This window comes from Salvia splendens, chromosome 18, assembly GCF_004379255.2.
Source record: "Salvia splendens isolate huo1 chromosome 18, SspV2, whole genome shotgun sequence".
In the NCBI taxonomy this organism is placed as follows: domain Eukaryota; kingdom Viridiplantae; phylum Streptophyta; class Magnoliopsida; order Lamiales; family Lamiaceae; genus Salvia; species Salvia splendens.
This window is the reverse complement of record NC_056049.1, coordinates 21,348,717-21,373,140: the sequence shown is the minus strand read 5'-3', so window position 1 is coordinate 21,373,140 and position 24,424 is coordinate 21,348,717. Positions and strand designations below refer to the sequence as shown.

At 38.0% G+C, this 24,424-nt stretch overlaps 2 protein-coding genes, 1 long non-coding RNA gene, 3 other non-coding genes and 1 pseudogene across 8 annotated transcripts; 4 read left to right on the top strand and 3 right to left on the bottom strand.

The window, feature by feature from the left end:
• Positions 1-1,258: 1,258 nt before the first annotated feature.
• Positions 1,259-1,377, bottom strand: LOC121778009. Its single transcript, XR_006045583.1, has one exon. It is a non-coding gene; the product is annotated as a U5 spliceosomal RNA (small nuclear RNA).
• A 1,421-nt stretch (positions 1,378-2,798) lies between these two features.
• On the top strand, positions 2,799-4,801 carry LOC121777572. The gene is made up of 4 exons (XM_042174869.1): positions 2,799-2,974; positions 3,882-4,005; positions 4,085-4,157; positions 4,324-4,801. Exons 1-4 carry the CDS (start codon positions 2,947-2,949, stop codon positions 4,588-4,590), a joined length of 492 nt encoding a protein of 163 aa, XP_042030803.1. The 5' UTR covers positions 2,799-2,946; the 3' UTR covers positions 4,591-4,801.
• Positions 4,802-4,923: 122 nt separating this feature from the next.
• Positions 4,924-7,218, bottom strand: LOC121777573. Of its 3 annotated transcripts, none has more exons than XR_006045532.1 (4): positions 6,988-7,205; positions 6,364-6,869; positions 5,405-5,474; positions 4,924-5,318 (listed from the first exon to the last, which is right to left on the bottom strand). It is a non-coding gene; the product is annotated as an uncharacterized LOC121777573 (long non-coding RNA). The 3 variants fall into 3 exon arrangements; XR_006045531.1 differs by having other exon boundaries at positions 6,816-6,869; positions 6,988-7,169; XR_006045530.1 differs by having other exon boundaries at positions 5,405-6,869; positions 6,988-7,218.
• A 336-nt stretch (positions 7,219-7,554) lies between these two features.
• Positions 7,555-10,466, bottom strand: LOC121776059. The gene is made up of 5 exons (XM_042173180.1): positions 9,368-10,466; positions 9,236-9,285; positions 8,946-9,051; positions 8,780-8,838; positions 7,555-7,840 (listed from the first exon to the last, which is right to left on the bottom strand). Exons 1-5 carry the CDS (start codon positions 9,470-9,472, stop codon positions 7,789-7,791), a joined length of 372 nt encoding a protein of 123 aa, XP_042029114.1. The 5' UTR covers positions 9,473-10,466; the 3' UTR covers positions 7,555-7,788.
• A 4,532-nt stretch (positions 10,467-14,998) lies between these two features.
• LOC121776913 lies at positions 14,999-15,968 on the top strand (annotated as a pseudogene).
• Positions 15,969-22,611: 6,643 nt separating this feature from the next.
• LOC121777998 lies at positions 22,612-22,772 on the top strand. The gene has a single exon (XR_006045573.1). It is a non-coding gene; the product is annotated as a U1 spliceosomal RNA (small nuclear RNA).
• Positions 22,773-23,689: 917 nt separating this feature from the next.
• Positions 23,690-23,850, top strand: LOC121778006. Its single transcript, XR_006045581.1, has one exon. It is a non-coding gene; the product is annotated as a U1 spliceosomal RNA (small nuclear RNA).
• Positions 23,851-24,424: the final 574 nt, after the last annotated feature.

Here is a 24,424-nt window from a genome sequence, read left to right as displayed (position 1 = left end):
GTTTCGAGTAAAATAAGATAAAATTAATGATGCTATGCAATACTTTAAAGCTTGTTTTACCAGTAATAAACTTTAATTTAGCTTGGGTTCTCCACAAAAAAAACAATATAGCTTGGGCTTTTATTATGGGCCGGCCTGGGCTTCACTCTATTTTGATGATAAGATCGGGTACAATCAAATTTAAAAGGGCTATTGAATCCTAAAATTATAAATTGTCTATAGTATTTTTTACAAACTTTAAATTTGGTTGCAATATGAATTTGTGCAGTTTATTGAATTTCTCATAGTTTGAAATTTTGACGAAATTTGAGAGGGATTTTAAAACTCAAATATTGCACAAAATAATGTCATTTATAACTACATAATCCGACATGACAAATTTAACATAAGGAAAACAAACTTATGGAAAATTCGTTACAAAGTGTAAGTTCATGATATTTTGCAACGAACGTTTAAGTTTATGGAAATACTAAATTTTGGCCAAATATGAAATTAGCGACCGTTACCCCAATTTAAAACTGAAGTATGCATATCATTAATGAAAGGCTATAGTGACTATAATAAGGGCAATGTTTAAAATTACCTAATTTTTAATGTTTTAGAATTATATATAATTTAAATCTCTACATCATCACAAAAGGTGAAGAGTATTACTATATTTGTCTAAAAAAAAGTCTTATTTTCTATTTTATGTCGTCCACCAAAATTAGTATTTGTATACGTATAGGAATTTTTTCTCTAAAGCAGTGAGTCTCATTTTCTACCTTCAATAACTTTTTCTTTCAATCTCTCTTGTTTTAACAATTTGTATTAAAACTTGTACTATCCAGTGTATCAAAATTATTTTTATAGACGATAGTAATAACATTATATGGAAACCACACCATTTCATACACAATTGTAAATTTTCTTAAACCATCTAGAACCTATCAAGCTAAGTTGAACCACATATTTTTATCTTAATCTAATTTATCCTTTTTAACATTCACAGTTTTATTCGTTATTCTAACCAATTGATATGCAAAGTCAATTCAATTTAAAAACAAAAAAAAAAACAAAATGCCCAGATATAAAATAGCAAGGTTGCTCTCCCAAAACATTTGGATAATCCAAGGCTAAGCAAACATTTTATAAAATCATCAAATCAACACATACATATGGTATACCATAGCTTTTTAAAGTAAAAAAGAAATCACCTTCCTCAGCCTCATTTTGGTCGAAGCATACCACCATAACAATATTTAACTTGAATTGTGAGGTTTTCTTTAAAAGAAAACACCTTCCAAAAAATATCATATGCTGCTTTTAAGCAACGAGCACATGGTATTCTTTAGTAAAAGGCGAAAGAATAGTTCGCTATGTACTCGACGCGCAGCTGCGTGGCTTTTCAAAATGGCAATCAATCTCTATTTATTGAGGATTCCATATAGCTAGTTTGGTCTGTGACTGATGTGGGATTCCTTCTCATAACATAATAACATTGATAATAGCTATTCTTCAATAATCTACTTCAAATTGTTACACTACAAAGGTTTAAACGAAATGTTGAAGAAATGAGCCACTTATAGATTGGATCCATGAGATCTTCTTTGCGTAGCATGTTTCCTTGTTTTTCATTTTAGGTCAACGTGTGGTGAAATTTTGATTTGAAGAAGCATAGAGAAATGTGAGTTGCTAGAAATTGATGTTGAAATATTCTGCTGAGGATATCATCATGATTCCTTATATAAGTTCAACACAGTATTTTGTAGGATATAAAACTGTGTCTTTATTTTGTAACTGAAGATAATTACTCAAAACACACACACAACAAATGGCTGCCTATGATCTTGAAGAAAGTGCTCTGGAGATGACAAACCAAACCTAGCCGTCATGGGTTTTTGATCTGCTCAAACTTCCAAATCCTTCACAACCAAGTCCTTGTACCAACTCATGGATCTTGCTATAAATTCTGTAGGGGAACAAGGAGGTTTATATGCATCATAATCAGGCTAATCAAACAATGAGACACAAAAGTAAATAATTGATCAAACTCGACCGATGTAGAGATATTCTTGAGCTTTGGTATTGTCTTCCATTCCATGTCACCCGGACTCATGTAATGGATGCTGGCCTTACCTTCAATTCTCATGAACTTTATAAAACATTCTTTCTTTGGTCATTTTGTTTTTCACCAAGCTCATCCTGTTGTGGATTGAATAGTCTTGATAGATGCTAGACATTGGAGAGGTATGAGCTTGTCCCAGTAATTGCTGTATCATGCTTTGCTATAGCCTATAGTGCATGTGCACTAAAAAAATTAGGGTGTGGAGTCTGAGAAATTCGGTTGATGGATTCAACCGAATAAATATATAGAGGAAAAGAGTGCAGATTTACTATTCAATGCAATTTCAAAATGAAAACGAAATCGAAATTATGGAATTCTTCATCACGCGTTATTTATTATAAGCACTCATTAGCGTTTGCGTTAGTTCTTTGTTTAAACAAATGAATTGAGTTCAACGTTTTTTTGAATCGCCAAATTGTTTCAATAATATTTGTTGTAAATTTATAATTTCAAAGTGTAGTGTTTTGGTTTTTGTGGTAGTTTATCATATACGATCTCCCTCTTTTGGAACATACAGTATTCATCAAATTTCCAAAAAGAAATTGTATAAATGTCAAACAAGAATATGTATTCCAGAGTCAGTGTCGTCCCTCGTTTCGGTATTTCTCTTATTTACGCTTTCTTCAATTAATAATTCCAAATTGTGACCCAAATAATCACAAAATTTAATTGTCTCGTGATCGGCAAGATCTCACGTGGAGTAGATCCTGAACGTTCACCCGAAATGAGATAGATCATTCATCCCCTTGTCTTTTCCAACGACTTTGAAACGCTGATTACTTCTTTTTCTGAAGCTTGACACAATAATCTCGAACCTCCTCCTCCATAGCCAATTAGCCATGGGACAAATTCTTGAAAAGATTCAAGGTATAATATTATTCAATTCTAACCCATACAATTTCCTCTCGTGTATAATTCCTATGTGCGTGTTTCTCTGAGAATTGAATTCTGATTTTTTTGTGTGTGTGGGCTTTTGGTTTTGGAGGGAAAATCTATTGTGGGAGTTATGTTTTCAATCTGTAATCGATTAAAAGTAGTGTAAAGGCCGAGTTTTCGTACCTATATCATAGCTGATCGTCTTGGTGAAGCCCTCTTGCACATGAAATTCGTCATTTTTGGGGAAAAAAATGTCGAAATTTTGGGTCAAACATAAACTTATGGTGACTGTGTTTGGTTATTCTGATTCTCGTGCCCAATTTATCTTGTGTATGTCAAATTTGAGCAACCAGAAACTCAAGATAATAAGTATGTTGTAAAAGTATGGATAATTGTTGATAAATAGGCATTTTTTGCATGATTTATTTGGTGTAGATGAGATTTTGTGGAAATGGAAACTCTTTCTGTGATTGAAGTCAGTTTCTAACTGATAATGTAATAGCTATAGACACCCAACACTCTGTTACAGGGTGATGATATACCATTGATTATATTTGGATCGGTGTGGAAAGTAGAGGTGTTTCTGTTGTTATGACTTACAAACTGAAATATTCATGGACCTTGAGGTTTGAACAAAGTTGTGATCATACATTTTCTTGCAAGAAAGTATTTTACTACCCTCACCTTGTGATGGCAAGCTGGTATGTTTCTTGTCGACGTCTTCTTATTCAGGCGCTGCCTTTACTAGATCGTTGTGTTCTTTATTCCTGCTGATTCATGTAACGGTTTTGTTTGTGATTGGATGTGAGCTTTTTCAATGCCGAATCTGCAATATGGTTTCACTACGGTCACAACTCAGTTATGTTTGTAAATAATTTCTTGCTGCCCTCTTTTGCAGGAAAAGATTGGAAAGAAAAACAGATTCGACATATCAGTAGCAAAGTTTTTGACCGTGTCAATAATAATCAGGGCGGTAAATTGACATTTGAAGAGCTCTACATTGGTGTGCTGCTAGTATTCAAGTGAGAAGCTTCGCCTCCATTCCTTCTCCATCGTTGTAATTTGTTTTTGAGGTTCGTTAATTATATATTTTCTTTGTAGTGATATTAATAAGCGTTTGCCTGGTCCTCACTTTGATCCCCCAACAAAGGAGGAAGTGCGCAAACTGCTGGAGGTATGAGACAGACTTTCCAATCATGCAGCTATAGAATCCACATTTTTTTTGGCAGAAAAGCATATCTAAACCAGAAATCCATGAGTTTTTCATAGCTTCCACATTTAGCTACTCAATAATGCATATGTTTATCTCGTGTAACATATGTTATGCAACTGTTCTGCAGGAGTGTGATATGAACTGCGATGGGGCACTAGATCGTGAAGAATTTGTGAAGTTCATCCGCCGTATTACAAAAGATACACTCTTGACAGTGAGTCAGGGTTTGATCATTGCTCTGGCTGTTGCTCCAACCGTGGCACTGCTAACAAAGCGGTCAACTGAGAACGTCCCGCATGTTGGGAAGGTGGTGGAGAAGATACCCAGTTCAGTCTACGCGTCCATTGTCACCCTCATGGTTGTTGCTTTCCAACAAGGTGCTGAGAGATCATAAATACTTCAATTTCTTTTCACTAGTTTGTGTGAAGATGGCCGGTTTGCTACTTGATAATACAATATAGAATCCAAGGCAAATAAAACCTTTTTTAATGTTGGAAATGTGATGTAGTAATTGTTGAATGTAAGTTTGAAAGCTGTATTACTTACACAGAGAGTTATGCTGAACCTTTCTGTTACAGAAATAATGCCATCCCAGTTTGTGGTGATCTCTCTCTATATAACTCAGAATTTTAACATAGTAGGAGCATTATCTGGTCTCAGTTGGTGCCGAATCAGTTTCATCTATCAACACAATCAGCTTTAACAAAATAACTGTAACTCAACAAAATTGATGCCTTGGAAAGTTATTTATTATATGCAATACAAGTATCTACACATTGACAAATTTAATGAGCTATGAAGAAGTATTCATAGTGATCTGCAAAACTGTTCATCTTCACTTTCTACTAATGAGTAATAACTGAAATCAGATATAGATGTTTTGCATACTGATAATTGAATAGAGAAAATACATGGTATTCCACCAAACTGCAGTCAACAACTTGTGTACTGGAATTTTATGAAGACTATATATGGATGGTCTTTGAAATCGTTACGTCAGAGTTCAGATGTAAGCCGTTCTCTCTTAACCTGAACCAGTATCACAAAGTCGAGGATGATAGGAGTCAGGTACAAGGTATCAACTCAGCTTTTAGAGTTTAGCTTTTGCTGCTTCCAATTGTTCTGCCCAATAATTAACAATAGCGGGGTTAGTACATAAGCCATATATGCAAAGAATAGTTATACTGAAACTCAACGGTATACTTTACTTTGTTCAAATGCAGATGCTTTCTGAATGGTTGTTCGGAAAAATATGTTGCCATTTTTTTGATAGACAGCCTGCAGAGAAGAATAATTTTAAGCCGTAAAAGCAAGTATTACTATTATCAAACAAGACACGGGAACAGAGTAAAGTTCTCGAGTCCCACACAAGAAGATGTATCTCCAACACATCAACCTATTAACCCCCCATGAATTTCAGACTTATTCCAATAAAAAGAAGCACTATACAGTGTACTAGAGCAAACATCTTGTTATATACTCCCTCCGCCCCACAAGAATATGCACTCTTTCCTTTTTAGTCCGTTCCACAAGAATATGCTCTTCCAATTTTGGAAACTTTTTTCTCTCTAATGTGGTGGGACCCATTCCCCACTAACAATACTTAAATTACTTTTTCTCTCTACCTCTCTCTTACTTTACCAATTTTGCATTAAAACTCGTACCGTACCCAAAGTGCATATTCTTTGGGGACGGAGGGAGTGCTATGTACATATCACCTGACAAAACTTGTGGGTAAGAACCGTAAGATGTCCCCTATGCAATGCATTATGCAAAGCCTAGACCACAAATTGCTACACTATACCATACAGGATTGATCAGTTCTCTACACCCGTGTTATAATTCTTAATATCTCATGAATCTATAATAGACTTCCAGTTCAATTTGCACACGTTCAACAATAAATCAAATGAGACGTTTGGAGAAAGTATCAGGGTTGATATAACAATAAGTTACCCCAAGAAGAATCTATCCGTCTTAGTGGGTTGGTTGGCAGGGGTGTAAAGAAGGTAAACCCAGTCAAAGTTTGCCAGAGACATACAAGGATGATCATGAATAAAGTTATTCAACACAATGATCTTTCATATGATCACTAATACCATAGTTGACACTCAATATGAAATGAAACAACAAATGCCACCATAATTTTCTTGACCACATTCCATACCATGATGAGGCTTCCAGGTAGTAAATTGACAAGAAAGCATCACCACAACAGTAAGTTTCGTAATGAAGTAATTATCCGTATCCCCCTCTCTAACAAAAGTACTGTCTCTGCATTTCTTCAATACTCACATAATTGATAAACACGGTCAGGAATCTCAGGACCTAAAACATATCAAACTATGAAACAGCCGGGAATCTATACAAAGAAAAAACAAAACACACATGAAACAATTAAGTACTTATGAATCATTCCTCATGAAAAGAAGAAGAATGGAAAAACAATTAAACAGAACAAATTTGATAGCTCCATCAACCAGACAAGCATGTTCACATTTCACGAGCCATAAAACCCAGGCAATTAATTCATCAATGAACAATCATTCAACATGTACACTAAAAAAATTTAAGAGTAACGGTAGACGGAAATATTCAAACAGAGGAAAGCATATGCACCCGAGAGGAAGAAAGACTATTGATCTCCGCCACAGCAACCTCGTGACTTCTCACCTGTCAATTCCACCATCATCAATGAATAATTTTCTCATCAAATCAAAGCAAAAAAAGACCCCCCACCCCCTCCCAACACACTCACAGAGAGAGAGAGAGTAACGAAGGAAAAAATTACCTGCTTCCGAAGATCGTCGGAGGATGCCAAGTTTGAAGACATTGAACGCCTAACTGGAAGAGCTTATTAGGGTTTACTGGAATTGGGATTTATAAATTATCACTGCTGAAGCTAGCAGGAAGGGAACACAAATAGTGGTATAAGCGATGAATAAATGTCCGCGTATAGATTTGCGATAAATTAATTATATTTATAAATTATCATTAGCTAACTTAAAATGATCACCAATACTGTATTAAATATTAAAAAAATATAATAACCCTGAAACTAATCCAGAAACAAACCTTGCTAATTGATCATCTCCTATATCATTTCGGTGTTGAGTAAAACAATAGTATTCCTATATAATAATCCAGAAACAGAACCTCGTTAATTGATCATCTCCTATATCATTTTGGTGTAGGTGATTCACCGTTGCACATTTTTTTTGTTTTCTCGCGTTACAATTCACATATGCTCCAACACAAACAGAAAAAGAACTAAGCTTTGTTTAAGCGTCACATACTACAAAAAAATGAGGAATTTACTGACGGATGTTAAGTTGTTAACGTTGGTAAAAAATCGATCTGTAAAACGGCACAAGCACCTATTCATTGGGTAAAATTAAGCCTGTATCCATCACTGATACAAAGTTTAAATAATCTCTACTTAGGAGAAGCAACAATGAACAAGAGGTATACAGAGTGCTGAATCTGCATACGAAATTTACATCATAAAAGCCGATTAAACAGCAGAGCTTATTACTATGACAACAATTGTTTTTGTTGCTACTGCCCAGAGATGCATCATGCATCAAACATTCTAATGGTTGAACGATCCTCTAATGCCATCTAAGCTTTCTCCGAGAGATGCCCTGCCATTGAATTCAAAGATTTACTTGTAAGACAAACAAAGACACTCAACCAGAGATTAATAGCTTTATGCATTCAAAGTGAACATACTGTTGAGTTACACTTATGGCAGCCAAAAAAAGAAAATTAAGTCAACAAGAGCAAGTAGTAGAACCCTGAAACAATTGCACTAGCGCTTTCCTTGTCATCACTGCAGATACAAGTAACACATGTATCGCCTTAACAAGTTTTGGGTTCACTTAACTTGGTGCCAAGCACCAAAACCCATGATCCGTGAGTCAGGATAGGACAAATAGCCTTAATTTGCACTAAACAGAGAATTTTTCTGGGTATTTTTTACAACGCAATTTTAAAGTTCATTTCATATGGCAAAGCTCTTCTCAGTTCTCATTCACCTTGTCAAACAACTCCAGTTATGACTTGTCTTTCACAAATCACATCCATGCCTATAAACACTCTCCCAAAAAAAGCCGTACATGCGATACCAGAAGGAGATAGCCTAGGTAGAAAAGACCATGATCATCAAATTTCTAAATGCATACAGATGTTATAGAACCTGGACTCAGAGCTATTATTTACAGAGACATGAACTTTTTCCTGCAGAAAACATCTTTCCAACAATTTCTTGAGAAATTATAGGAGATGAGAATGTAAGCTTAGAGTCATCTATGGTTACTAATTTCCCATCATCTGATGAGGAGTGTATGAGCTCCCAAGGAGTTCATTTAGTGGAGCGAGCATCATTAGCACAGGATTTCAAATTTATTACGAGAAACTCATCCTTAACATACTTTTAAAGAGAAAGGAACAAGAAACTAGTGAGCATAACTCAAAAAGCAATGACAAGTAAGACCATCAACAAATTGAAATCATAAAATCCTCAGTACACCTTGAGCATCATCTCATAATCAATAACAATTTTCGAGCATCAGTTATTTTACCTATGCATGCAATATTTATACTCCGAACTCCTAGTAAAGTCTTTCTCCCCTTCTTCCAACTGCAAAGTTAAAGAAACACATAAACTCATCACCACAAATCCATAACCAGAAGCACAATTCAGTGACTTTTTTCCATAGATGCTAGTAAGTTAGGTAAAACCCTCACCGGATCACTCTCGTAGATGAGCTCGTAACAAATCGGCGAAAGGCATCGTAAAGCACAATTCTCCTTAGCAATAGTCGAAGACGAGCATAGCTCACCCCACAATCCGCTGCAATTTAAAACTTTGATCAAATCCACTGGACCAAGAATCAGATACAAGTGAAATCAACAACTAAAAAGCAAAACAAAATCATCAGCAATTTCTACATAATCATGTAAGCGTGAGAGCTCAATACCGGAAAACTAAATGGCAACCCCACGAAAGAAAAATTAGGGATTTGAGAAATTAATACCTCTCAATGTCTGCATAGCAATCATTTTTCTTCTGTCGAGTCTCCGCGTCCTGCCTAGAAGGTGAATAAACCGATATAAGCGGCGGATTACACATATTTTGGGGGGAAAAAAAAGGGAGAATCAGGACTTACAGAGATGGGGGTTCGAGACTTGGCAAGAACTAGATCGGAAGTGAGTAAAAACACGGCGCAAACTATCATCACATAAAATTTCGCACCGTAATTGGAGGCTGCCATCTTAGATTCTTGAATCTTTTACTGTCGATCAATATGCGGGACAGCGCAATCCGTGTGAGTGAGTGAGTGCGTGTTGATACCTTACCCCCTTCTTTTTCGAGTGGGACTTTCCGATTCCGATCACCGGATTCTAATTGCGCCTTTTTCCAATCCCTTGAAAACGAAAACCATTTTTCTATATATCTTCCATCTACTAAGTAAAATAGAGATAGAGAAAAACTAATTAAATTATTGTTAGGTGAAAATGGATCTCGTCCAGAGATAAAAGACTTTTTAAAATTAGAAAGTCCATATTCTTGTGAGACGAATTAAAAAAAGAAAGAATGCATATTATTGTGGGACGGATGGAGACGAATTAAAAAGGAAAGAATGTATATTCTTGTGGGACGGAGGGAGGAAGTAACTAATTAACGAACGGCTTAAAATGCAAATAAGTACGTATTTTTAATAGAAAATAATTAAATATACACTAAATGGTTCACAAAATGAGTTGCAGTAGTGTTTCTTTTAGATTTATCCAAAAAGCAATACAACTCTTTTTGATGTACCTAATTTTGATCCTCTACAGGCTCTTTTGAATTATTTATTTCACCATTTTTCCAATTAAATACTAACTCCGTTCCACATTAAATGTCACATTTTGTCATTTTGATCTGTCCCACAATAAGAGTCACATTTCACTTTTATCATAAATGGTAAGTAGAACCCACGTTCCACCAACCAATTCTACTCACATTTTATTATAAAACTAATATATATAAGTGGGACCCATAATCCACTAATTTATTCAACTCACTTTTCTTTACATTTCTTAAAATCCACGCCCACACTAAATATGACACTTATGGGAAGAAGATAGTAATTCTTTACTTTTCATCTAAACATAAAATTTGAATAACAAAAACAAGATATAAATCTATGAAAGACACTTAGCCACGGTCAAGTGTTAAGATAACTGATGAAGAATCTGTTGCGATTTTAGTTATGGAAGAACTGAAATCGCAAGTTCAATCACACCTACTCACAATCCACAGCGCAATCGACACAACGACTCCACAATCCACACCACAACAACACAAATCAACACCCAATCAACACAGCAGCACCCAATCAATAACAGAAATGATAAGAACACAAGCTAGGAACACCAAATTGCTTAAATTGAGCTGAATATGGATATAATCACGAAGAGCAACAAGTACTCTACGTAAAGGAAACGATAAGGAGAACAATGACAGAAATTAAAGATAATGCATCGGATCCACGATCCTAGCCCAAGCGCTCAGCGCACACAACACACAATTTTCATGACTGCTATCAGAGGAGAGTCTCTGTATTTATACTCCATCTGTTTTCCTTCTCTCTCATTTGCATTTAGACCCCTAAACTTTTCTTCCCTCTCATTTCTGCTTCAGCTGACGTGGCACTCCAGCTGGCACATAAGTTTTGTGATCGTAACAATCTATCCCCTTAAGATTCCTTGTCCTCAAGGAATCACAGAGATAAGCCTATTGACCTTCTTGTTTATAATTGCTGCCTCTCTCAAGCGCAATGACTCATTCTCTCTCACCAGACACCAGCTACCTTTCTCTATAATCTGATATGTCCATTTTATAATTGGAACACACTTCTTTTCTTCTTCCTCCGCTTAAGCAACTACTCTCCTTTGTAGCCCACGTTCACTTCTATTCATTTTATCATGCAACAATTAATCCCCCTAAAGCTTCCTTGTCCTCAAGGAAGGAAGGAACCCGAGTCTCCAACGAATGCGCCACTGATCTCTCTTGTATCCACCTTAACACTCTCACCAATATATCAAATGCTATTATCAGCAAGCATTTGTATGTCAGCCTCAATGCAGAATTCACCCATCTCTAGCTCTTTGGCCTAGCTTTGCCAACATACTTCATAGATTTCATCTTCACCATGGGCCTAGGAAATCAAACTAACAATCGCTTTAATGAACGATAGTTTCTTGAGCTCGCATATGAGGATGCTAAAAACCACCCTACTATTTCAATGCCTTCAAGCGGATTATCAAAACTTTTGGCGATTTCTTCAACATTTTCAAAAGGGTTAGATGTAGCAAGATGCATCTGTACAAATTGAATCAGCGATGTTGAAGAAGACGATATGTTCATCTCCTTCTTCTTGGGCTCACTAAGATCACATAACGTTTGAATCACAACTTCATTTGCAATCTTGAAAACACCATCACATTCGTCTGCACCGAGCCATCTCATTACCCCATGCTACTTTGCCTTATCTAGATCAAATTGCTTCCCGTCCAGAGCCTTTGTCCTAGCGACAAAGAGCTTAGATATTATCGCATGAGGTGTCGAGTTCGAGCCCTCTTTACATCAGTTGTAATTTCCTCCTATTTATAGTATAGGAGTTTATTTGTAATTTTCTCCCTTATATAATAGGAGTTAATTTTTTTTTTAAAGATCAAATTGCTTCCCCAAATGTCCACCGGTCACATGAAGGTCATGAAACAATCCAAATGCCTCTGGAGCAAGCAGTAGTCCATTTGTTGCTTTATCAGCAACCAAATTTGTAGTAGCCATTTTTTCATGAAATTCCCCTATGGAACTAGTGATAAACTGCTGTAGAACACAACACCCATACTAAAGCATTGCCATATCCAGATAGTACTTTATAGCAGCAACAAAAATGAACTTACTATCCTCTGTAATGAAGCATTGCAAGCACCGCTGAACCATCTGAGTGCCATGTGTGTTCCGAGACATACTAATGAGTTTCCCTGGCTCCTTAATCACCCTTAGCAATACTTGCCTTTTCTGCTCTCCATTGCACACTTCCAACAATTTTTGCATAAGAAAATTACCAACTAAAGACCTCTTTAAACCCCTTGACATACCCAGTATAATGGATCCCAGAGGGTAACTACCATCTCCAAACACATTACCTCCAAACTCTGACCGAAAAAGCACTCCGTCGAATAGACCAGGTAAATGCCACAAAGCACCACTCATCTAATCAGGTTGATTTTCCACCACTGTAAACCCATTTTTCCACCAAATTACCGAACGCCCTCTAGCATCGAAGATGCTACATTTCCCCATACCCAACAAAACCTTTACTACGATCATCAAACCCCTCGTAGAGCTCATCATCACGTTGAGCCACGAACTTCAGCTTCACCATATGCCTCGGAAACCAATTGAACAGCCACGATAGTGACAAGCTATAATATGTCGAGATAGGTAAACCCACAGTCAGCTCACTCACTAGCACATTTTGTCGAGCATGTGATAGGCGTTCAGTCCCCTTAAGTTTATCATGCTCTAATTCCCTCCTCTTCTTCACCTCCGTTGATTTCCCGTTGTGAGGTACAGACGTAAATATCTCCATCTCCTCTGTTTTCTGCAATGGAGTCACCGTTACCTCCAAAAATTGAATATCCTCGATTTCCTTCGACACTCTTGCGCAATCCTCCCCTCTGATCTCCAACTCTATATCCATTTCTTCATATCCCCCAGTGCTATGTTGCTCCATTAGATCCTCATCAGCAATTGATCGATCAACATCGATTAATTTCTGAAAATCCAGATTGTCGGAGAATTTAGGAAGCTCACTTGTGATTTGCAGCTGCCGGGACTCGCATCCCTTGCCTCCATCGTCGAGCGCAGGTCTTGAAGTGATCTCAGTACCTTATCTAATTTCACATCTTGTTCTTGCTGGATTTTGCAGAAAGATGCCCCTATCCTCTCCCATAGACCCTCCCACTCCTACTCTATCTTCTCCGCCTCCGTCAATCGCGTCGCCGACGTCATTTTCTTAGGAACGTTGGCTCTAGATACCATTTGTTGCGATTTTAGTTATGGAAGAACTGAAATCGCAACTTCAATCACACCTACGCACAATCCACAGCGTAATCGACACAACGACTCCACAATCCACACCACAACAACACCAATCAACACAACGACATCCAATCAATAACAGAAATGATAAGAACACAGATTAGGAACACCAAATTGCATAAATTGAGTTGAATATGGATATAATCACGAAGAGCAACAAGTACTCTACGTAAAGGAAACGATAAGGAGAACAATGACGGAAATTAAAAATAATGCATCGGATTCACGATCCTAGCCCAAGCGCTCAGCGCACACAACACACAATTTTCATGACTGCTATAAGAGGAGAGTCTCTGTATTTATACTCCATCTGTTTTCCTTTTCTCTCATTTGCATTTAGACCCCTCAACTTTCCTTCCCTCTCATTTCTGCTTCAGCTGATGTGGCACTCCAGCTGGCACATAAGTTTTGTGATCGTAACAATGCAAGAATGAACAAACAAGAAAGAGGGTTGAATGTAGAAGATGAACTGGAATGAATCTTGAAAGAGGAAATCTTATTGAAGGAATCTTGAAGTGTTTACAAACTGTTTCTACTCTTCTAAAAGTAATCAAAACACTATACTACTTATACTAGAGTTTGAGTGAACAAGACTTTCACAAAAACGGTTACAACCGGAAGTAGAAACCGCTTCCAACAGCCATCTTCCTTAACTAATTCTTGAACATCTTGATCAGCTGCATTCACACTCTCGGCCTCTCCCATGTACCCTCATGTTGCTGTGCTCAGGCATCACACCATGATAACAATAACCTTTAATCCAATAATTTTTGATAGAGACGTAATTTTATTTTTATTATAATTGATAAAATAGTTTATTCACATAAAAGTATGATTAGAATTTAAATATTTACTTTTATAGAGTTAATTACTACTTAATCAATATAGTTATTTTGATATTATAGGGGAAAAATGATAGAGAATAAAATATTAATTAGAAAGTGATATAGAGAGAGTTTTAGTATTTTTTGAGAGGCGGGGCAAGATCAATGGAGATTGATAAGGAAGGAGACGTGCGGGTGCCGTTAGTCTTCGCCGTGTTCTTCCTCTCCGTGACCACCGGCGGCGTCTTCCTCTTCATAGACGTGTTCGTCCCCAGCCTCTCGCAGCCGTGGTACCAATCCGCTGCCCTCTTCCTCATCGCCGCTCCTTGGATCTTCTGGCTCCTCACCTTTTTATACACCATCATGAAGCTTTGTTGCGTCCCCCGCCCCCCGCCCCCCGCCAACCACAAGATCTCTCGGCACCCCTCCACCGCCGCCGGTGGCTCCTCCCAAATTCCATTGACCAATCATGTCTGATTGTCGATTGGATTTCATTTTTCTTTTCATTTTGTTAGCTTTTGCCTAACATATTGTGGTTGTATAATATGTCACGTTAAAATGTGAATCATTTCATGACATCATCATTGGATGCTATCACACTTAATATAATTACTTCCACTTCTCATATTTTCATTACTTATTCATGCTAAGAAAGCTTTTACCTACTTTTGAATGTAGTTTGGTAAGCAAAAAGAGCTTACATATTTGTTGTGAAAATGAAAAAAAGTGTGCATGAGCAATAAATCAACCAATCCCTACAAGAATTGGCTATATATTAGTGCATGAGTTGATACAGAATCAGTTAATACAATCAAATGGAATCAGATGAAAGAATAATTGACATATCACAACCTTCAAAAAGGTTAGTACTATAGACTATTGTCAATAAATCTTTATCCTGACTTCTCTCTACATGTTAAACAAGATTATTAACAGGAAAAGTCGCGGTGATAACCGGTGGCGCGAGGAGGATTGGAGCAGCAACGGCTAAAGCCTTTGCTGAAAACGGGGCGAATGTTGTGATTGCTGACATACTAGACGAGGCAGGAGCAGAACTAGCTGCTGCAATCGGAGGGCAGTACGTGCACTGTGATGTCTCCTTGGAGAGAAACATGGAACGAGCAATCCAGGTGGCCGTGGGCTGGAAGGGGCTGCTGGACATAATGTTCAACAATGCTGGCATATCTGGCCCTGAAGGGAGCATCACCGGCCTTAAAACGGAACAATTGTCTGCCCTGCTCGAGATAAATCTCAATGGAGTGGTGCACGGGATCAAGCACGCTGCACGGGCTATGTTCGAGGGGAGAATTGCAGGGACGATCATATGCTCGTCGAGTTCAGCAGCCATGATGGGAGGCCTAGCATCACATGCCTACACCTTGTCCAAAGCTGCCATTCTTGGGGTGGCAAGGAGTAGTGCCTGTGAGTTGGGGGTACACGGGATTCGAGTGAACTGCGTTTCGCCACATGGAGTGCCCTCGGAGATGCTCATGTCTTCCTTCCGGAGATTACTCGGGGATCAGAATCTGCAGCCTCAAGACGTTAGCAAGATCGTTGGGGAGACGGGGGAGTCTGTTGAGGGGCAGGGGAGGGAGCGTGGAGGATGTGGCCGAAGCAGTGGTGTTTCTAGCAAGCGACAATGTAGGATTTATAACAGGACACAACCTAGTTATAGATGGAGGTTTCACATATGATAGCAGTCAAATGAATTTCATATACCAAACCAAGGGTGATAAAAGCATAAAACCACATGACTTCGAAAACATTATAAGTAGTAGTGTATGATTTTGTTTCAAACACATACAATGCTCAGAGTTTCAATGTTGATGCAGCAAAACAAGTAAAGGATTTACATGAAAAGTACTAACTCGATGAAAGCCAAAAAGAAATGAGACTCTTAATGGTGGACGGGGGAGTATTAGTCTGAAGAGTTCTACAGTGAACGAGAATGAATCAACTTGGGAACTTTGCACTATTATTTTAATTAAAAATAACTAGAAATAGTGTAGGATAATTAGCTAAAATATTCTAGGTCTGTGGGTTACTTTGAGCCTATAAATAGCCTTAGATATCGACAAATGTAAGAGAGACATATAGTGTTAGGTTTAGAGTGAGAACACAGTTGTATATGCTCAAGCTTAGTGAATAGTCAAATCTTCTTGGTTGCGATGTTGTTTTGCTTAACTGCTAAGTGCTCGTCTGGTAGGTATGTTAACATAATCCATGATAATTAAAGTAATATGGGCTTGGTAGGTATGTTAAGATAATCCAAGATAATTAAAGTAATATGGGCTTTAAAAGATGATAAAATTCAGGATAAATAATTTCTTAAAAAGTAACATGATGACAAAACCAAAACAACAAGGAGCTCAACACAAATCAAGAACATTAACATCGTATGTGGAACTATTTCATAATGTTTCTGAATTTAACTCTAATAGTATTCAATATAAATTTGCAGTTTCACTTCCTATAATCTCATTTTTCAGTTTCTATGCCATCTTTATTATTTTTGAGTCAATTCTACTTGCAGCAATCCATTAAGATGATTCACTTCAAAAATATTTGTGACAACATTAAGTACTTTCAAGGAACAAATTAGTGTTTATCTATTCAACTATTCATCTACACTCTTTATTCCTAAATTGCTGACAGAATTTATGCAAGCCCTATGCATCGCCACGTCAACATTTTATACTCGTGGCCTTCCACCTGTAGTGGGGCGCCCTAAACATTTTACTATTGTGTTGTTATTTAATTTAAATGTTTTCAAATATATAAATGCAAACTTATTAAAAAAACACAACGATTAACTAAAAGAACGACAAAAAATTCTCATTGATTAAAAAAAAGTTACACGAGTTAGAAATTAAAAAAAATGACTATCCTACAAAAGCCCCAACTTCCGGCTCAACTCATCGCTCAACCTCTGGAGGCGCTCGGCTTGGGCCGAATCCGTACACTTCATAAGGGCGTTGTGCGTATCCAACAACGTCCGCGCCATCGAGGCCGTTGCCAAATCCGCGTAGGCAAGTGTCGCCTGGATCATCGTCGGGGTCGGGGTCGGCGATGGGGGGGCGGCCGAGGAGGATGTCGCCTTCGCCTTCGCCTTCCCCTTGTTCTTCGCAGCCTTGACGCCTATGGGACGCCGTTGGGAAGACATCGGTGTGCCGGAACTCTCTTCCTCCGTGCACGTCTGGTTGAGGTCCACCGGACGAGTTCCGCTTTCGCTGGTCGTGTAACCACCAGTGTCGGTGGTCTTCGTCCTCTTCGCCGCACCGGTGTGCAGAATCCCTCCTTGGAACTTCTGCTTGTCCCTCAAGAGCGCCCAAATGTTAAAATGCTTGAGGTCGCCGAACATGGACTGGTACGACAACAGTGCTCTATCGCGCATGTCGCTCAAGCTCTTGCCGCTTCCCTGATCCCTCGAGCACTTCTCGTACTCCGCCGCGAACAGGTTGACTTGCTTCTTCACCTGATCCTAGTGCTTGCGGAGCTGCTCCCGTTGGCGCTTGTACGCGCTCGACGGCTTCGCCTCATTGTAGCGCTCGACGATGCGCTCCCAGTACGCGAGCTGCTTCTGGTTGTTCGCGAATATCGGGTCCTCCGATATATCCACCCAACACCTCGCCAAGACGAGGGTTTCATCCGGCTGGTAGTTCATACGGCTGGGGGCGTACTCTTCACAAGTTGTCGGAGGTGGCAACTTGTGCGCCCGGTGCTTGGTCCGCTTCTTTCTGGTGGGGCGGGGGGCGGAGGCGGCGGAGAGGGAGGCATCGGCGCGACGGAAAGCTGCGGCATGGCGAGTTGGAGACGGCTCCATGTCGGAGAGACCGTACGAATCCGTACTGAACTCTGGATCGTACTGCGTGTTGGCGTCGAACGACCGATATTCGCCAGGTTGTGTACTTGGCCACCGTGCGCCATCTCCAAACATCGGGATACTAGGACTTGAGTATCCACCGGAGTCCATTTTATAGCGTAATTTGAGAGTTGAAATGTGAATCGAAAAGTTACAAATGAAAAGTGAAGCCAGGGGTATATATATAACAAAATTTTTGAATTAAAAAAAAAACTAAAACACGTTGAATCGTCCGCGTCGCCCACAATGGGCGGACGATGACGCGGACGATGCCATATCATCCGCACTTCGTCCGCGGACTAAGCGTCGGGCACGGACGACGCATCATCCATCGTCCGCGGTGCCACAGTGACGGATGATAGCGCGCCCGATGCATCGGGCTGGCTATCGTTCGCCCCATTATGGATGCTCTTAGAGTGTGTGTTCCATGATTCAAAGGTATTACTCCCTCCGTCCCGCTTTAGCAGTCCCGGTTGAGTCGGGCACATGTTTTAAGGGGTATTAAAGTGTGTAATAAATAAATGATGTAGTGGAGGTTGGGTCCCACTTTTCAAACAACTTTTTTACTTTTTTGCTTTTAAGTGTGTAATAAATAAATGATTTAGTGGAGGTTGGGTCCCACTTTAAATGATGTAATAAATAAATTGATGTAGTGGACATCAATTTTTATGCACCGAGTTCAACCGGGACTCCTAAAGCGGGACACCCGAAATTGATCAACCGGGACTGCTAAAGCGGGACGGATGGAGTATTTTTTGTTTACTAATCTATGTAGTTAATGACTTTAAACTTTGTTTGTAATATCAAGACAAACCAAGAAGCATAAATCTAACCATCGATCTTATACTCCCTCCGTTCCATTTTAAGTGATTGACTGCTTTTTGGCACTAGTTGAGAAAAATGATAATAAATAGTTAAGGGCAACCATAGTGGTGCGGATGTCCCGTCAGACATCCCCGCGGACATCCCAAAAACACCTCCTGCCACGTCATAAGGACTTCCCACTGCACTGCCACGTCATAAGTACATCCCACTGCACAGTGGCGGACATCCCCAAAGACATCCCGACAGACTTCCCACAATAATAAAAATTCACAAATTCACCAAATTAAACAATTTATAGAATTAAACAATTTACAAAATTAAAATTTTGACACAAATACGAAGAAATTGCAACCAATTTATTTTTAAAAAAACATACATAATTATTAAAAAAAATTACATAGTTAAAAAAAACCGTCGTCTCACTCCTCGTCGTCCCCGCCGCTAGTACCCTCGTCGTCCCCGCCGCTAGTACCCGGGCATCATCCCCGCCGTCATTTGAGGTTGGGGCATCATCCCCGCCATTCCGGACATCATGGCGGACATTGGGGTACTTCCGCCAACGGGAAAGATCGGTCCATGTGACTCGCTCGTGGCGGAGGAATCACTATCGTGGTGCTCTATTTATCTTCGAAAGAAAAGTATTTAGAGAGAGAGAGATACTCGTTAATACAAGTGGGACAAATGAAATGAAATTCAATGAGCCGTATTTATAGAATTTTCAAAAAAATAATAAAATAATCAGGACGTCTGCGCGGACGTCCGTGGGGTCAACGCAATGGCGGACGTCCGCAAGGACGTCGCCACGGACGTCCCGGGAACCCCGCAGAACTCCGATGTCCGCAGCGGACGCTCGTATCCGCGTCACCTTTGCACAATGACGGACGTCTCGAGCGGACGTCCGACCGGCGTGCCGGACGTCCGCCGAGACAGGCGCCATTGCGGATGTTCTAAAGTGGAGAGAATGTAAAGTAAGTAAGAGAATAATGTAGATACGACTCTCTTCTATATTATTATTTTTCTTACTTTACTTTTTCTCCACTTTAACTATTTATTATCATATTCGCAAAATTACGGCATAAAAGAAATCAATTACTTGAGGTGAGAGATATTTTATACTCCCTCCGTCCCACTTTAGGTGTCCTGGTCACTTTTGCACACCCGATCTGTAAAAACCATAATAAATAGTTAAAGTGGAGAATGGTAAAGTAAAAGAGAGAATAATGTAGACAAGACTCTTCTCTACCTTAATCTCTCTCTTAATTTACCATTTCTCCACTTTAACTATTTATTATGATTTTTACAAAATGTGTGTGCAAAAATGACCGGGACTCTTAAAGTGGGACGAAGGGAGTATCTTTTATTTTCAGGGGACAAGAATGCAGTCTACATTTTCCTATAATACCGTCTGATCCAAGGTTGTAATTCAAATTCCAACGACGAAAATTTCATTTGGCTGTGTCGTATGCAATGACTATTAATAAAAGTCAAGGCGAATCTCTCTCTCATGTTCGATTATTTAAAAAAAAAATAGTCTTCAGTCATGGACAACTACATTTTGCTATATCTAGAGTCATGAGTCATGAGTCCTGAAGGTCTGAAAAATTTAGTTTGTAGAGATGAAGATGATAGTAGAGGTAATGCCAGTGTTAATATTGTTTACAAAGAAGTTTTTCAAAATTTATAAACTACTGATTATTGTTGTTTTTCTATGTTTTTTTGTTAGCACTTATGAATACATATGTTTTTTTAATTGAACGAAATCATGAACTCGTTAATCGTTCAAATTATTTGATTTTTTTTTCTTTTAGATTGTGTATTACATTATCTTTTATTTGTATATCTTATCCTATCTCATCCACACATCTCCTTCTTTGTTATTTATTTTATTTAATATTACTACACTCATACTCCTTCCGTCTCACTCTAAGTAATCATTTTCCTTTTTGGGATGTTCCACCTAAATGACACATTTCTAAAAATAGAAACATGATTTTCTCTACTTTTTCCCATTTTCTTACTTTACTCTCTTCTTAATTCACAAAAAAATACTACATAAAATCTCATGCCGGAATAGAAATGCTTCACTTAGAGCATGACAGAGGGAGTTCAAGATACTCTCTCCGTCCGCCATCAGGAGTCTCATTCCTTGGCAGCACGAGTTTTAAGAAATGTGAAGAAAAATGGGAGAAAAAGAGTTAGTAGAATATGAATCTCACTTGTATATATTAGTTTTAAATGAAATGTGCGTGGAATGTGGGACTGAGACTCTTATTCGCGGACGGAGGGAGTATTAAAATTGTATAAAATCGTATGATGAATATGAAATGGTTCATTTACAGTATGTTGAGAGAAGTACAAATTTCTTTTTGTTGTTGTTTATAATATTATTAATACACTTTATAATAGGATTATATTGTTATCTGTAAAAATATTTTTATACTATTTATTTTATATTATTTGCTTTAATATATTTAGCTATTAATATATCTTCATTATTTGAAAATCTTTTGTTTCATGCATAGCATGGATGATAGCATGGATGATAAGCACTGCACTTATGTCTAATATCAATATATAGCTAGTAATTGTTCAAAATTTTGGGGGACCATGGCCCGCCACGTCCTTACTAGCTTCGTCATGCCGAAAAGGTTACCCTTTCAAAATTGAAAATATAGAATACAAGCCGTAGTTTATTTTCTATTGAATTACTAGGATGCAGTCAAAGCATGGTTTTTTTCCTTTCAGTGCTCACTGTCGTTAACTTGAAATCTTCCACGTTGGAATGCTAGAGAGACACCAAATATAATCAAGAGTAAAGTATTATTTTGGTCCTAAACATATGACCGAAATACAAAGTTGGTCCATAACATTCACTTTTTGAAAATTGAGTCTTAAACAAATAAAATGGTCGCCGGATTGGTCTTTTTATGACGATTCCGTCAAAAACAAACGGTCAACCGACGATTAGTGAAATTTTGACTAAATTAGAATATTACTTTATAATTAATTAAAATATAGTAGAAAATAAAAAAAATAAAAAATCACTTTTATCCGTTGTGAATTTCTTATTTTTTTGACAGTGAATTTCTTTATTATTATTATTATTATTATTATTATTATTATTATTATTATTATTATTATTATTATTATTATTATTATTATCATTATCATTTTTTAATTTTTATTTTCAATTTTATTTTATTTAAATAACTCATGGATTAATAATCTAAAATAGTCAAAATTTCACTAATCATCCGTTGACTATTAGTTTTTGACGGAACCGTAAAAAGGGACCGATCCGACGATGATTTCATTTGTTTATGACTCGATTTTAAAAAATTGAACATTTTGGACCACTTCATATTTCAGTCATATGTTTAGGACCTATATAGTATTTTAGTCAATAATCGATCATGAAGTTCGGAGATGAAAAGAGAACTTAGATGACAATCAAAATGTGATCTTGCTTGGAAAGAGAGCTTAGATGACCATATTTATATAGTCTGTGATGGACTCTTGACTTGTTTTGCTTCTCTATTCTCTAACATCAGATTTTGCAATGATAATTAATATTAGTCCTCGTTTTATTTAGACTCATCACTCATGCATATAGGGAGAAATATGTTTCAAGAGTTTGAGGGAGGGGAAAAGGATGTTGAGTAGTACTATCCCACATCGGTGGGAGAGAGAGAAGGGAAAGAAACTGGGGATATAAAAGAAGATGGAGTAGAACCTAGATACATACTTACCTGGACGGGGTCAATGGGCGATCCATAAGACCCATGGCCTAGGTTGGCGACCTCCATTGCACTCGGGAGGGGCGCCCGCCTAAGGTCGGCCCAAGTGGTCGAGCCTACGTCATAATTTGTGTCAGAGGGGGCCTGCGTTCGCGCGGCCCCTGCCCATATTAGTCTAAACTTTTGCTCCCCTGGTTGGGTTTGGTTCCACAGATTCCTGAAACTACCGTTTTACGCAGGAATAGAATTCTTGAATCAAAATTTGTAAGATAACTTAAATCGGAAAATAGATTTTATTTAATTGTATTTGAATCATTAAACTCTTCTGCTTCAACCAAGAGAGTCCGAAACCTGAGTATTTGATTAATGAACTCTTCAGCTTCAACCAGACCATCACAGAAGATCAATTATGCAGAGGCATAGTGTTCAATTATGTTCTCTTGTTGCTTGCCTAATATAAAAGCACAAGGCAATGAACTTAGAAAGTAGGTAAATCTGGTATTATACCTTCTAATCTTAGTCTTTTAAAGCATTTCTAAAACCAAGAATACACATGTCAGAATGGCTGCAAAGAGATGCTTGAGTTCTCCATGTAACTGTATCTCGAAATTTCATCTTCTCAAATTTCACATGTTGGAAAGATTGAATAATTTAAGGAGGCAATCAAAATTATGTGTTGTTGGTGTTTAGGATGTAGACTAACGATCACCATACTCCCGTATGATTATTATTAATCTTCCGACCAGGAATCATTTGCTAAGTGTTCAACTAGCTATAATCTGTATCTGTTGTGTATGAATTAAAGTATTACTACTGTTATCAGATGATCTTGAACATAATTGATGATCAGCTGTGACATGATAATACAGATCAACTCGTCGAGATGCAGAGTTTTCATAACATAAGTCATAAGAGGATGAGGAATATATAGAAAAGAGTCGTAGGGAGGAGATAAGGATTTGTGGAGAAAAAATGGGTGTAGTGTAGAGTTTTATTAGCAAAAGAGTATCTCACATCGGTAGGTGAGAAGATAATAGAAAGAAAGTAGGCAGATAAAATGGAGGCGAGTAGCACCATGAAAACTACTTACCTGGACGGGGTCGATGGGCGATCCATAAGGCCCATGGCCTAGATTGGTGAACTTCATTGCACTGAGGATGGGCGTCCGTCTAAGGTCGGCCCAAGTGGTCGAGCCTGCGTTATAATATGTGACAGAGGGGGCCTGCGTCCGCGCGGCCCCTGCCCAATATCTAGTTATAATATTGAAGTAGTATTCTTGAATCAAACAACCGTAGGAGAGTGAGTGAGGACTCTCTTGGACCTCGTCTCTTTCTCATATGAGCAGGGAAATATCTTTTTGGATCGTTGCTTCATTTATAACAGGACACTTTTACTCTCTTAAATTCATATGTTTGGAAACGATGTTTCGATCCTAGAGATTTATTTTCTGCATTTGATTAGGAAGTTAACTTGTATGCGCTTGACAGTCAACTTGAAACATGCGCATGAATGAAAATTTTCACAAATATTGGCATAGTGTTCTAGACCATGACATAGAATAAGATCAACTATGCACGTCATAGTGTTCCATTTCAGGCACAACATTGTGTGTTCACATTTTATTACTACTCCCTCCGTTCCGTGATAGTAAAGACGTTTCTTTTCGGCATACGGTTTAAAAAAATGTGTTAAGTGAGTTAAATAAAGGAAGAATAAAGTAGGAAATGAAAAAGGTATAGATGAAGAGAGAATAAAATAAGAAAGAGTAAATTAAGTGAGAAGAAATTTTATTAAAAAGATAAATGACTCCACTACAA